This window comes from Bison bison, unplaced genomic scaffold, assembly GCF_000754665.1.
Source record: "Bison bison bison isolate TAMUID 2011002044 unplaced genomic scaffold, Bison_UMD1.0 scf7180017864155, whole genome shotgun sequence".
Lineage (NCBI taxonomy): Eukaryota > Metazoa > Chordata > Mammalia > Artiodactyla > Bovidae > Bison > Bison bison.
Window position 1 is genome coordinate 1,268,358 of NW_011494727.1, and position 12,017 is coordinate 1,280,374.

The 12,017-nt window shown below is 56.3% G+C and overlaps 1 protein-coding gene across 1 annotated transcript in view; it reads right to left on the minus strand.

Moving 5' to 3' along the window:
• Positions 1-627: 627 nt before the first annotated feature.
• KIF7 (kinesin family member 7) overlaps positions 628-12,017 on the minus strand; it is a 17,887-nt gene continuing 6,497 nt past the window's right edge. The window contains exons 8-22 of the mRNA XM_010841135.1: positions 11,683-11,719; positions 11,501-11,617; positions 10,619-10,846; positions 9,576-9,718; positions 9,055-9,170; positions 8,707-8,859; positions 6,927-7,129; positions 5,527-5,724; positions 5,060-5,185; positions 4,707-4,883; positions 3,435-3,650; positions 2,364-2,570; positions 2,011-2,209; positions 1,786-1,932; positions 628-1,574 (exon numbers count right to left, since the gene is read on the minus strand). Coding sequence (XP_010839437.1) covers positions 1,201-1,574; positions 1,786-1,932; positions 2,011-2,209; positions 2,364-2,570; positions 3,435-3,650; positions 4,707-4,883; positions 5,060-5,185; positions 5,527-5,724; positions 6,927-7,129; positions 8,707-8,859; positions 9,055-9,170; positions 9,576-9,718; positions 10,619-10,846; positions 11,501-11,617; positions 11,683-11,719 — 2,641 coding nt within the window. The 3' untranslated portion in view covers positions 628-1,200. The remainder of the gene's footprint in view (positions 1,575-1,785; positions 1,933-2,010; positions 2,210-2,363; positions 2,571-3,434; positions 3,651-4,706; positions 4,884-5,059; positions 5,186-5,526; positions 5,725-6,926; positions 7,130-8,706; positions 8,860-9,054; positions 9,171-9,575; positions 9,719-10,618; positions 10,847-11,500; positions 11,618-11,682; positions 11,720-12,017) is intronic.

Below are 12,017 nucleotides of genomic sequence, written 5' to 3' on the forward strand. Positions count from 1 at the left end.
AATCTTCAAAATACACAAATAGCTCATGTAGCTCCGCATTAAAAAAAAAGACAACCCAATCAAAAAATGGGCAGAAAAACTAAATAGACATTTCTCCAAAGAAGACATACAGGTGGCCAGAAAACACGAAAAGATGTTCAACATCGCTAAGTATTACAGAAATGCAAATCAAAATTATAAGGCATCGCCCCACACCAGTCAGAATGGCCATCATCAGAAAGTCTGCAAACAGTGAATGTTGGCGAGGGTGTGGAGAAAAGGGAAGCCTCTTGCACTGTCAGTGGGAATGTAAGCTGGTACAACCATTATGGAGAACAGTATGGAGGTCCCTTAAACTAAAAATAGAACTACCATATGATCCAGCAGTCCTACCCCTAGGCATATATCTGGAGAAAACTATAATTTGAAAAGATAAATACATGCATTCCAGTGTTCACTGCAGCACTATTTACACTAGCTAAGACATGGAAGCCATCTAAATTTCCATTAGCAGAGAAACGTACAAGACATGGTACATATACACACTGGAATATTACTCAGCTATAAAAAATGAATGCCATTTGCAGCAACACAGACCTAGAGATTATCATACTAAGTGAAGTAAATCAGACAGACAAATATATGCTATCACTTATATGTGGACTCTAAAAAAATACAGATGAACTTATTTACAGAACAGAAACAAACTCATAGACTCTGAAAACAAACTTATGGTTACCAAAGGGGGAAGGGAACAGAAGGGATAAATTAGGAGTTTGGGATTAACATGTACACACTACTATATATAAAATAGATAACCAACAAGGACCTACTGTATAGCTCAAAGAACTCTACTCAAAAATCTGTAGTAAGCTGTCTGAGAAAAGAATCAGAAAAAGAGTGGACATATCCATGTGTATAAACATTCTGCTTCACATCTGAAACTAACAATGCTATAAATCAACTATAAAATTTTAAAAATTATATTAAAAAAAAAGCCAAAACATGGCAACTGGGTACCACATCCTAAAGGCAGTGACTGGTAGAAATCTGCACCTTTTTTAAACAAGTGATTCAAGTCCAGTTCTGGTCCATAGCCCGAATTTGTTGACTCTAACAAGAAAGATCAGGACCTGATTTAGAGCTTGAGGTAAGGACTCCTTCACAGAAGGGAGCGTCAACACCACACCTTTGGGCAGGCCCCAAATCTCCCAGGTGTGCCTACAGGGGGTTTTTCCTGACGTCGATCATCCCTGGGCTGACCCTCCGCAGTTCCCGCCGGGGCTTGGCCAAGGGCCCGAGGTTCCAGGACAGACCCGCCTCACCCACAGGCAGCACCCGCCCCACTGGGAGCTCAGCGGCGTCCCGCTGCCGCAGCTCCTCAGGAGAGCCCTGCTCCTCACTGCACAGGCTCGAGCGTTTCCACGTCAACGGTAACGGGGCGTGGACCAAGTCCCGCATCTCCTCCCGTGGGCGGGGGGCACCCTCCGTGCCGGTGGGCTGCCAGAGAGGCTCAGGCGCTGGGTAGAGCTCATCCTCGCTTCCAGGGGCTTGTCTGTTCTCCAGGCACGGGGTCCTCTTCTCCCCACCCATCACTGGCAATAACAACATCCTTGTCAGAAACGGAGGTAGCCAGCTACCCCTTCCTGAAGCCCTAGCCTTCTTCCAACACCCCCATGCAATCAACAACATATGGGATGACCCAAGAGCTGAAGGCAGAGTGGTTTCTAAACTCTGCCCAGAACAAAGAAGACCTGACGTCAGGGCTGAGCCCCGGCCGGCCTGGTGACAGCACGCAGCAATTACCCCTGCTCTGGCTGGCAGCACTCAGGCTACTGAGCTTCTGCTTCAGCTCCTGGTTCAGCCGCACGTGGCGGCCCAGCTCCTTCTCCAGAGCTTGGATTCTGGTCTCGTACTGCCTCCTGCTGTCTGCCAGCCCTTCGCCAAGATGGTCTGGAGAAAAAAAGGCAGGAGGAGGTGGTGAGGGGCTACAGGGCAGGCGGCAGCCCCCGTGGTGGGCCCGGGCCCCACCTCGGCTCTGCTGCAGCAGCAGCTGCACGTGCTGCTCATGTCCCCTCTGCTGCAGGGTCAGCTGGCGGCCCATCTCCAGGCGCTGCCGCTCCAGGGCCGCCTCCAGCCAGTACACCAGCCTCTGCTGCTCCTCCAGCTGCAACTCGAGCTCCGAGAAGGCCACCTGCTGCTGGTGCTGCTCCTCGCGGAGTGTCACCACCTGTCCCCAACAGCCAGGCTCAGCCCCCAGCGCCGGCTCCCTTCACCCGGGACTGTTCACGCAGGGGCAGCAGGCGTGTGGCCAGCTCACCGCCCGCGCCGTCCACCTCCCCCCACCCCCGTGAAGGCGGGGGTCTGCAAGCTCCAGGACCCACTTTGTCGAAGTACTTGCAGAGAAGGGCTCGGGTCTCCGAGGACGAGAGGTAGCTGAGCTTGGCCATGAGGTTCATCTCGCACTGGGACAGCAAGGAGGCTGAGGCCCGCAGCACTCGCTGGCGGCACGTGATGGCCTCGTTCTTGTACTCGATGGCGGCGTCCAGGGCCTCAATGGCCTCATCCAGCTGGAACAGTGTCCGCTCCTCCTGCAGGGACACGGGGATGGGTGGAGGGGGGCACGGGCTACCCACTCCATGGGTCACCTGCCCCCTGAACACCGAGGTCCTGGGCAGAGTCGTAATGGCCACACGCAGCCACAACCCAGCCTTTATGTGCCCGCTTGTCCTCAGAGCCAGAGGCACCCCCGCCCGCTGCAGCAGGAGCAGAGGCACGTCCATCTGAGCCTCGGTTCGGGGGTCAGGGAGGCCAGGGCTCCGCTAGGAGGCTGCTCTCTGAAGCTCACAGCCTCTGGAGTGACCTGTGCTTGGGAGACCCTGCTCTGAAGGGAAGGCGTGGCAGGGCTGCAGAGGCACCCAGGGTCTGCTGGGGTCCATTTCCCCTTCTTTTAAATTTTAACTTTTTGGCTGCACCATGCAACATGTGGGATCTTAGTTCCCCAACCAGGGATCAAATCTATGCCCCCTGCAGTGGAAGCACAGTCTTAACCACTAGACTGCCAGGTAGGTCCCCGGGGGTCCGTTTCTCTAACAAAAGCTCTCTCTGCTGGCAGGAGGGCAAACCTATGTGGCTGTGAGGTATGCTGACATGGTCCTGACTCGCGTCCCATGTGGGGAGTTGAGAGGTGTGAGCACGCTGTATGCCTGAGGTCAACGTGATACAGGACACAGGACGAGTCCCGACTCCAGCTGGGGCAACCGAGGGCAGAGAGGCCCAGCTGTGTGTCCCAGGCCCAGGGGCTGGACCAGCGGTGGGAGGGCTAGTCCTGCGCCTTCTGTGGGGCTGACACCTGGGAGGGATGTGTGTCCCGAAGCAGGGAGGCCTGCACCCAGCGGAGAGTCGGGGCCAGGGGCAGAGGGGAGCAGACAGCCGGGCCGGCTCGCAGGGCGCACCTCAGGCGACAGCAGGCTGCCCTGCCTCAGCTTGCTGTCGATCTCCAGCCGCTGTTTCAGCAGCGAGTCCTTCTCCTGGCGCAGCGCGTCAATCTCCCCACGGATCTGCTGCTGGCTCTGGGCGCTGCCCTGCCGCAGCTGCCCGCTCTTCTCGGACAGCTCCTTCTCCAGGTGCTCCAGCCGGCTGGATACTCGCACAATGTCCTCGTTGAGGGCCTGGGGGCAGCACTGCCGGTGATGAGGAAAGGGGCAGGCCCCACCCTCCCAGGGGCCACAGGAACAGGCCAGCCCTGCCATGGAGGCTAAGGAGGCGTGCTGTCCAGCAGGAGGCCTGACTCTCAATTCTGTACAAGCTGGGGAGTGGGGGCCTAGGGGACCCGAGCCTCTGAAGAGGGGCCCCCAGAGACGGCCCGGAAGGAGGATACAGAGACACTAAGGACAAGAGGGGCAACATGGGCAAAGGCAGAGAGGATGGTGGTGGCTTGTCACTGAGATGACCTGACTCCAGCTGGTGATGGGAAGGAGGTGGGGTTAGTGGCCAAACCCCAGAGGCCCTTTGGGAACCTAATGTGGAAGGAAGTGAGGGTTCTAATGGCCAAGGGACTTCCAGAAAATCCAGCTGAAACCCTCTAGGACTCCATGACAGCAGAAGATGGTCTGGAACCCTGTGGGCATCTAGCCCAAGCACCGGCTCCTGGGACAGCTCTGGGCTCTGTGTGAAGTGACGTACCCCTTCTCTAATCCTCAGGGCAACGCTGTGGTTCCATCTAAGAGGAGGAAATTTGGCTGCGAAACTCCCTACTCAAGAGGGAGCAACGAAGCCAAGTGGAGCTGGGTGGGTGGGGCCTGGTGCAACTGCCTCCAACCCGAGTGAAGGCTCTTTCTCTCTGGCCAAACCACCTCTACACCTGTGGCTCCTCGTTCTGCCTGCAGAGCAGGTGGCTAATGAGGTACAATGCGCTGGGGGCAGATACCTGGAGAGGCTCTTCTACCCACACATCAGAGCCCGGATCACAGACACTCTGAAGATGCTCAGGGTAGAGCCCACAAGGACAGTGGCGTGGCTGGAACTCACACGGCAGGGGCACCACTGAGAAGAGCCTCATCCGTCCAGAGCTCACCCGGCAGCATTGCCAGCTGGAGACATCTCACTTGGAAGGACCTTATCTGATGGCATCTCACCCGGCCAGGCCTCACCCGGCTGGGCCTCACCTGGTAGGATCTCACCTGGCTGGGCCTCACCCGGCAGGATCTCACCCGGCAGGATCTCACCTGGCTGGACCGAAGCCGCTTGCTCTCCAGCCCCGTCTTCTCCTGCATCAGGGCCTCCTTCTTGGCCAGGATGGCCTCCCGCTTGTGGAGCTCCTCCCCCAGCTCCTCCAGTGCCCGCCGCTGCTGCAGGACCTTCTCCATTTCCTGGTCCAGCCACTTCTTCTGCTCCTCAATCTTCTGAGGGACAGTGGGGGAGGTGGGCAGGAACTCAGCTCTCCCCTCTGGCCACGTAGGTGGTGTGGATGGCCACCCAGCTCAGGGGGGGAGAATGGTGTGCCCACTGGCTGACCCCGCAGGGCACTCTAGCAACTGGCTACAGGTGCCCCAGGGGTGTGGTTCAGCCCAGACCCCACCTGCTGCTGCTCCAGGCTGACCACAGAGCCGTTGCTTCCGCTGCGCCGCTTCCTCTGAAATGCCGCGATCTCTTCTGTCTTGATCTTCAGGATCTTCTGCTGCTGCTCGTGCTTCAGCTCCAGCTCCTGGGCACGAAGTTCAGGGTGAGTCCGGTTGGCAGGGCGCTGTGGGGTACCACTGTCCTCCCACAGCCCGTAATCCCCAAAGCCCACAGGAGTGCCTTCCCGCTCCCAAGACAACCCTGCCCAGCACCCCCCAGCCTCACAAACACAAGATTGCTGGACCCCTTATCTGGTTCATCTCACTGAATTCTCACCCTAGCCCTGAGTTTCCTGTAACTCTCACTTTCAAGTGAAGAAACAGACTCAGGGAGGCCACGTGACCAGCCTTTTACGGTCGCGTGGCAGTACGCGCTCCCCTCGCCTCCTGGCTGGGACGCAGCCACCCCGCCAGCCAAGCACCCAACCTTGACACGGTGCTGCCGCTTGTTCATCTCCGTCTCCAGGCGGCGCTTCTGCTCTGTCTCCTCGCGAAGCCGCCGCTGCAGCTGCCCCTGCTGCTGCCGCATGAGCTGCACGTTCCTCTCCAGCTCCTGCAGCCGCTTCTCACTCTGCGCCGACAGTGATGCCAGCCGCTCCGTCGCCTGCTTCTTCTCCTTCAGTACCTGGACCAACACAGCTTCCGCTGGGCTGCTCATGGCAGCTGCCAAAAGCCGGGCATGGTGCCTGGCACTCAACAAGGACGGGCAGGACGGAAGGACGATGAAGAGGGACAGACAAAAGGGAAGACAGGCCAATGGACAACAGACTAATAAAAATAGCAAATTATAAAAATGTCAAAATACTGTGACATTTACTGCATACTACACAGCACACCAAGTGCTCTCAGTATATTAAGTGATCCTTAGAACCCTACGAAACGACTTTAGAGGTTTCCTACTTAACAGATTAGGAAACTGAGGTGCAGAGAGGTTAGGAAACTTGACCCAGGACCCACAGCTAGTAAATGGCAGAGCTGGGATTCAAACGCAAGCAGTCAAGGCTCCTGAACCTTCGCTCTTAATCACTCTACTGCAGTGGAGGGACAGGTGCAAAGATGAGTGGATGGAAGGGTGGGTGGACAGACAGATGATGCGATCATATAAAGGTAAAAAGCAGGGGACTTCCCTGGTGGTCCATGGCTAAGACTCTGAGCTCCCAAAGCAGGGGGCCTGGGTTTGATCCCTGATTAAGGGAACTAGATCCCACATGCCTACAACTAAAAGGATTCTGTGCGACACCTAAAGATCCCGCATGCTGCAACTAAGACCCAGTGCAGCCAAATAAATTAAAAAAAATTTTTTTTTTAAAGTAAAAAACAGGACGAACAAACAATGCAAGGATCGATAAACAGAAATAGAAGACAAATGAACAGGCACATAAATAGTCACTCAACTGGTAAAAGGATAACTGCATGGATCAGACACCTGGACTGGTGGGTGGATGGACAGAGGGATGATGGGCTGCAGGGATGGATGGACAGACAGCTGCAAGGGCAGACTTACGGAGGGAGGGGAGGGCCACAGGAGGGAGGGCTGCTTCCTTCCCGTACCCTTCCCTCATCCTCGCTGGTCTCCTAAGGTGGTCTTCAGGCACGGCCCCCCTCCCCGCCTCTGCCTCTGCTGTGTTCAAAGATCTCCAGCACTGCCAGCTCCTACCTAATACCAGCCTCACTCTGGAAGGCCAGGAGGGCGTTCGCACCAACAGCTGGGGCTGGAGCACCCCCTGGTTCCACAGTGGGCGTGGGCTCTGGGGCTCACACAGGTCCTGATCCCAGGACCCCAGCCTGGGAGGCTGCAGCCACCACGCCTGGGGTTCTGACACTGACCTGCACTTGGTTCTGAGCGGCAGCAACCCTCTTGCGGAACTCCTGGAGCTGCGAGCGCTCACCAGCGTCCTGGGGCTCCCTGCCCTCGAGCTCCCGCAGCTGCCTCTGGCCCTCGCTCAGCTCTGCCCGCACCCGCTCCGCCTCCCGCTCCAGCTCCTGGATGCGCTGGCTGTGCTGACGGTTCAAGGCCTGGGCAGCCTTCCCTGGAAGAACCGGGGTGTACTCAGCACCGGAGACCCCTCCCTGAAGCATCGCAGCTCCTCCCCCGTGGCTTTCCCAGACCTCTGTCAGCCCCCAGCACTTACAAGGATTTCACAATGACTACCCTCCAGTACTGTGACCATTTACTACTTTTCTTTAATTTGACTTATTTTTTATAATAGCCTTTTCCATAGCAGTGACCCAGAGAAAATACGGGTTAACTAGTTTTCCTGTTATCTAACACATGCTAAAATCAATATGTAACTTGAGCCACCATACAACTAAGCCTCTAGAACTAACTTCCATTTGTAGGAGACAGGTCAAAGGAACAAGCTAAATGACGCCACAAGGAAGCTAACAGACAAACCCAGAATATCTGGGATCTGGAACATTCTACAGGATGACTGAAAAGGTGAGCGAAGGGAGATTTCAGAGACCCCCACTCCAGTACTCTTGCCTGGAAAATCCCATGGACGGAGGAGCCTGGTGGGCTACAGTCCATGGGGTCGAGAAGTGTCGGACACGACTGAGTGACTTCACTTTCCCTTTCACTATCATGCACTGGAGAAGGAAATGGCAACCCACTCCAGTGTTCTTGCCTGGAGAATCCCAGGGATGGGGGAGCCTGGTGGGCTGCCGTCTATGGGGTTGCACAGAGTCGGACACGACTGACATGACTTAGCAATGAGCGAATGTGTGGACAAGCCCAGAGCTGCACACAGACACTGTTGAAGAACTGCTTCTGTTCGGAGCACTGTGAGGGCATCAGTTTAGTTAGATATGCTAATGGCATTTTGGTTAAAATATCCAAAAAGAGGCATACTGAAAGGTGCAGGAATGAAATGACATGAAGTCTTGGATTTGCCTCAGAATATTTCAGCAAAAAAGGACTTCCCTGGTGGTCCAATGGCTAAGACTCCATGCTCCCAATTCAGGGGGCCCAGGTTCAGTCCCTGGTCAGGGAACCAGATCCAGCATGCCACAGCTATTAATGAGTCTGCAAGTTGCAAGCAAAGATCTGGCATAGCCAAGAAGTTAGAAACAAAAAATTTCAGCAAAGAAAAAAGGGAGAGTTGATGCAAATGCAGGCCAAGCTTGGAAATGCTAAATCTGAATGATGGGTATGTAGGGACTCTCATATGTCTGTCTGCAATTGTTCCCAATACATTTTATAATAAAGTCATAGCTATTAAAATTAAAAAGCTTGACCAGTCACCACCTAGAACCATCCCCTGCTCACTTGCCTGTGTCACCAGCAGCAGCCGTACTACTATGACTGGGGGACGCTGTTTGCTCCCCAGGACCGCTTTTGCCCCGTGCAGCGTCTGACACACAGCAGGCAACTGATTAGTAACAGTAAGAAGCTTCCTGAAAACCAGTCTAAGCATTTTACCTGAATTAACTCATTCCAACCACCTAAGAAACAGGTGCAGTTACTCTCTCCATTTCAGAGCACACAGTGGTTATCCTACCTGCTCAAGGTCACCCATCTGGAAGAAGCTGAGTGGGCAAACATCTGGACCCTGCTCCTAACCACCCACCCTCAGGTGGGAGGCCCGGCTCAAAGCTCCTCCCTCACCTGTGCGCACCAGCTCGCCAATGAGCTCCTCCTTCATGCGGATGTTGATGGCCAGCTCACGGATCTTCTGCTGGGCTTGGGCCAGTCGCCACTCAGAGGCCATGGCCGCGGGGGCCTGGCGGGGCTGAGCCAGGGCCTTGCTCCCACCAACCACTGTAACAGGCTGACGGTCAGGGTGGCTGCCGCGACAGATAGTGGGGGAAGCAGGGGTGGGAGGAACAGAGGGAAGGGGAGGACTGCCCTGGCCAGGGGCAGCCAGAGATGGTATGTGGACTCTCCAGGGTGGCCAGTCCAGGACCATGAGTGGGTAAAGGGGTTGGGACCCTCTCTGCGCCCCACCCAGCTCACCTCTGGGTCCCGGGATAGCTGCACCCAGCTCCTCCAGGCGAAGCTCTGGGCCCTTCCTGTTGAGTGGACTCTCTGGGCAGGCCCCCATCCTCTGGTTCCACTTGCTGATCCCATTCCTAGAGGGCAGAAGGGGAGTCTGTACCCCTCCCCAGCCCTGCCCCAGCCCAGCCTCCTCCCAGGCCCAAAGGGGAAGAGAGAACCCCAGGCCTTCCATCACCCCAGGGTCACCTTGACCCCAGGATGTCCATCTGGTACAACTCAGAGGCCAGCGGCTGAGCTGAGAGGGTGCAGGGTGCCGAGGGCCACCTTGGAGGCCGAGAACCAGGAGGCCGGGTCCGTCCCTCAGCACACCCACCCCAGTGAGAATGCTTGATTCAGAGCCCACAGCCCCTGCCTGCTTTCCCCAAAGGCTGGCCAGGCCAACGGAGGCAAGGGCACCCTGAGACTACAGTGGGATCCCCCTCTTGCCCAGCTGAGGCCCCGAGCTGGTCCTTGTCAGGTGGGCCATGGGTCCCACTCACCTTCGTGGGTACAGGCTCTGTCGGGGCAGCCCCTCCTTCTCCTCCTCCTCTTCCTCTTCCTCTGATGCATCTGAAGAGCCACTTCCCGGCCTGTCTCCCTCTGTCAGAAACTTGGCTCCAGCCTCCCTGCCATTTTCCATCTGCTGGGGAATGCCCAGGTTTCAGGACAGGCTCCCAGGGCCTTCTCCATCAGCCATTTCCCCCCACCCAGTCTTCAGCCCGCTTTGCGTGCTCTTCAAGCCAGACCTTACCTTCAAGATCTAGCTCCAATGATATCTGAGAGGCCTTTCCAATCTCAAATTGGAACATAAACTTCTCCCCTCCTCCCTTGTTCCTTCCTCTACTCCTCCTGTTCTCTTGACCCCCACCACCCCCACCCTGCTCCAGCCCCCACAGCTGAACTAGCACTCCTCAGGGGACAACCTCCCCTTTCCACCGTGTATATAAGTCACCTGCAGCAAGTCTTATCTCACCAACAATGCCCCACCAGAGTAGGGGGTGGAGGGTCCGTAACAGGCTTCTTCCAAACCCACGTCCTCCCACCCCTCAGTCCCTCTGCCCTTTAGAGCTCAGATGACCCAGAAGTTTCAGGCAGATACAGGAGCAGCCCTTGTCCAAAAGGCCCCAAGTGACAGAACTAGAAACAAGAGACCAAGTGCAAGGAGATCAGAGCTCATGGAAAACTGAACTTGCAGAGGAAGGCATCCAAAGATGGTGTGTGTGTGGGGAGGTGACTCCAGAGGTGATGAGCTCCCCATCCCTGGAGGTAGGCAAGCATTCCATTCCATACTGGAAGCCAGAACCCTCTCCGTAATCCTCACTCCAAGCAATCGCCAACTACTCCAAGGATGCTCCATGGCACCAGATCCTTCTGAGAGGCCCTACCCAAATTTGGGCCATTCCTCCAGGAACACCAGAAAGGGGCATTTCATAGCTGGTCCCGTGAAAGCACGAGATGAGTGACACATTCCCCAGGATTGCCCCTCCCCTGCCTGAGCCTGCCCAGGTCAACCAGCAGACACCGAGCCTTGCCACCGTCTCACCTCTCCCCGGCTCTCAGGGCCAACTTCATCTCCAGGAATGCAGGCGGGGGGAACCATGCCCAGCACATGGGTGTGGGCACCTCCCAGGGGGGCTGTGTGAGGCCGGGGCACAAAAGACCCTGGAGGCAAGCCCTGCAAGATCCCTGGGGCCCCCCAGCCTGGCCGCACCAGCTCCAGCCGCAGTCGCAGCTCTGCCATCTCCTCCTGCTGCTCACGAAGACGGTCACTCTGCAAGACACGGTCCAGGTGCTGATGGGAGACGTGGACGAGAGAGAGGTAGGGAGCCGGGGTGCTGACAGGCAGAAGTGCAGGAAAATGAAGAACACGTCTGAGACCACCCTGCCCTCTCTGTGTTAAAATGGAGGGCCAAATGCCTCTGACCACCTCTTGGTGTCCCTCTGGAATACATAGTGCATTAGCTCAGGTTTAAACTCTCCCACCCGCCACATCACCGACTCGATGGACGTGAGTTTGAGCAGGCTCCGAGAGTTGGTGATAGACAGGGAGGCCTGGTGTGCTGCAGTCCATGGGGTCGCAAAGAATCGGACAGACTGCCTGCCTGAACCGACCCTGCCCCATCTATCATTCCCTCCATATTCATGCCACTCACTGCCACCAGGGGGCGCCAGGAGCTACGCTGACCTGGTTATCTTTGCACAAAAGGAAAAGCAGGGCTCAGGAGTCTCATGGGGCTGCCCCTTCAGTCCCAATTCCAAGCCGCCTTCGCACACCCACTTGCGCCAATCCGTTCCTTTCCTCCGCACTTCTGCTCACACCTCTACCCATCCTGCCAGAACCCACTCCTCTCACTCCGACACAGCTGCTTCGCCTCCCGTCATTAGTCTCCCCTCCCCACCACCACTGTGGCAGGGGGCGCCCCACCTGAAGTTTGTACTGCTCCATGGCGTCCTCCAGCGCAGCCAGAAAGTCTCGGTTCTCCTCTTCCAGCCGGGCCACCTGGCTCTGCAGGGCCAGCAGCTGCAGCGGCCCCTCATCTTCCTAGGGGGGCAGGGAGAGCAGCTTCAGGGGAACAGTAAGGACGAGCCTGCCTATCCCTGAGTCACCCCGCCGGCCCTGCTTGCTACTCTCTCCAAAGCCTGCCTGCAATGGGGAAGGGGTCCAGACCCCACATGGCCTGCAGTCCCCTCCACAAGCCATTGGGCTATTTCTTGTCATTAATCATATTTTCATTACCAGTAATATCACCACCACAATTATTAAGAACTAGCTTTCACCAGCACTTATGACACCCTCAGTCCTTACATCCCGAGGAGGTAGATACTCCTGTTATCTTTATTTAACAGATGGAAACCCTGAGGATACATCAAGGTCATCAGCAGAAATGCCTCTGAATCCCTGTATGGAAAACCTTCTTCCTCACCTCCCCCACCCCGCCCAC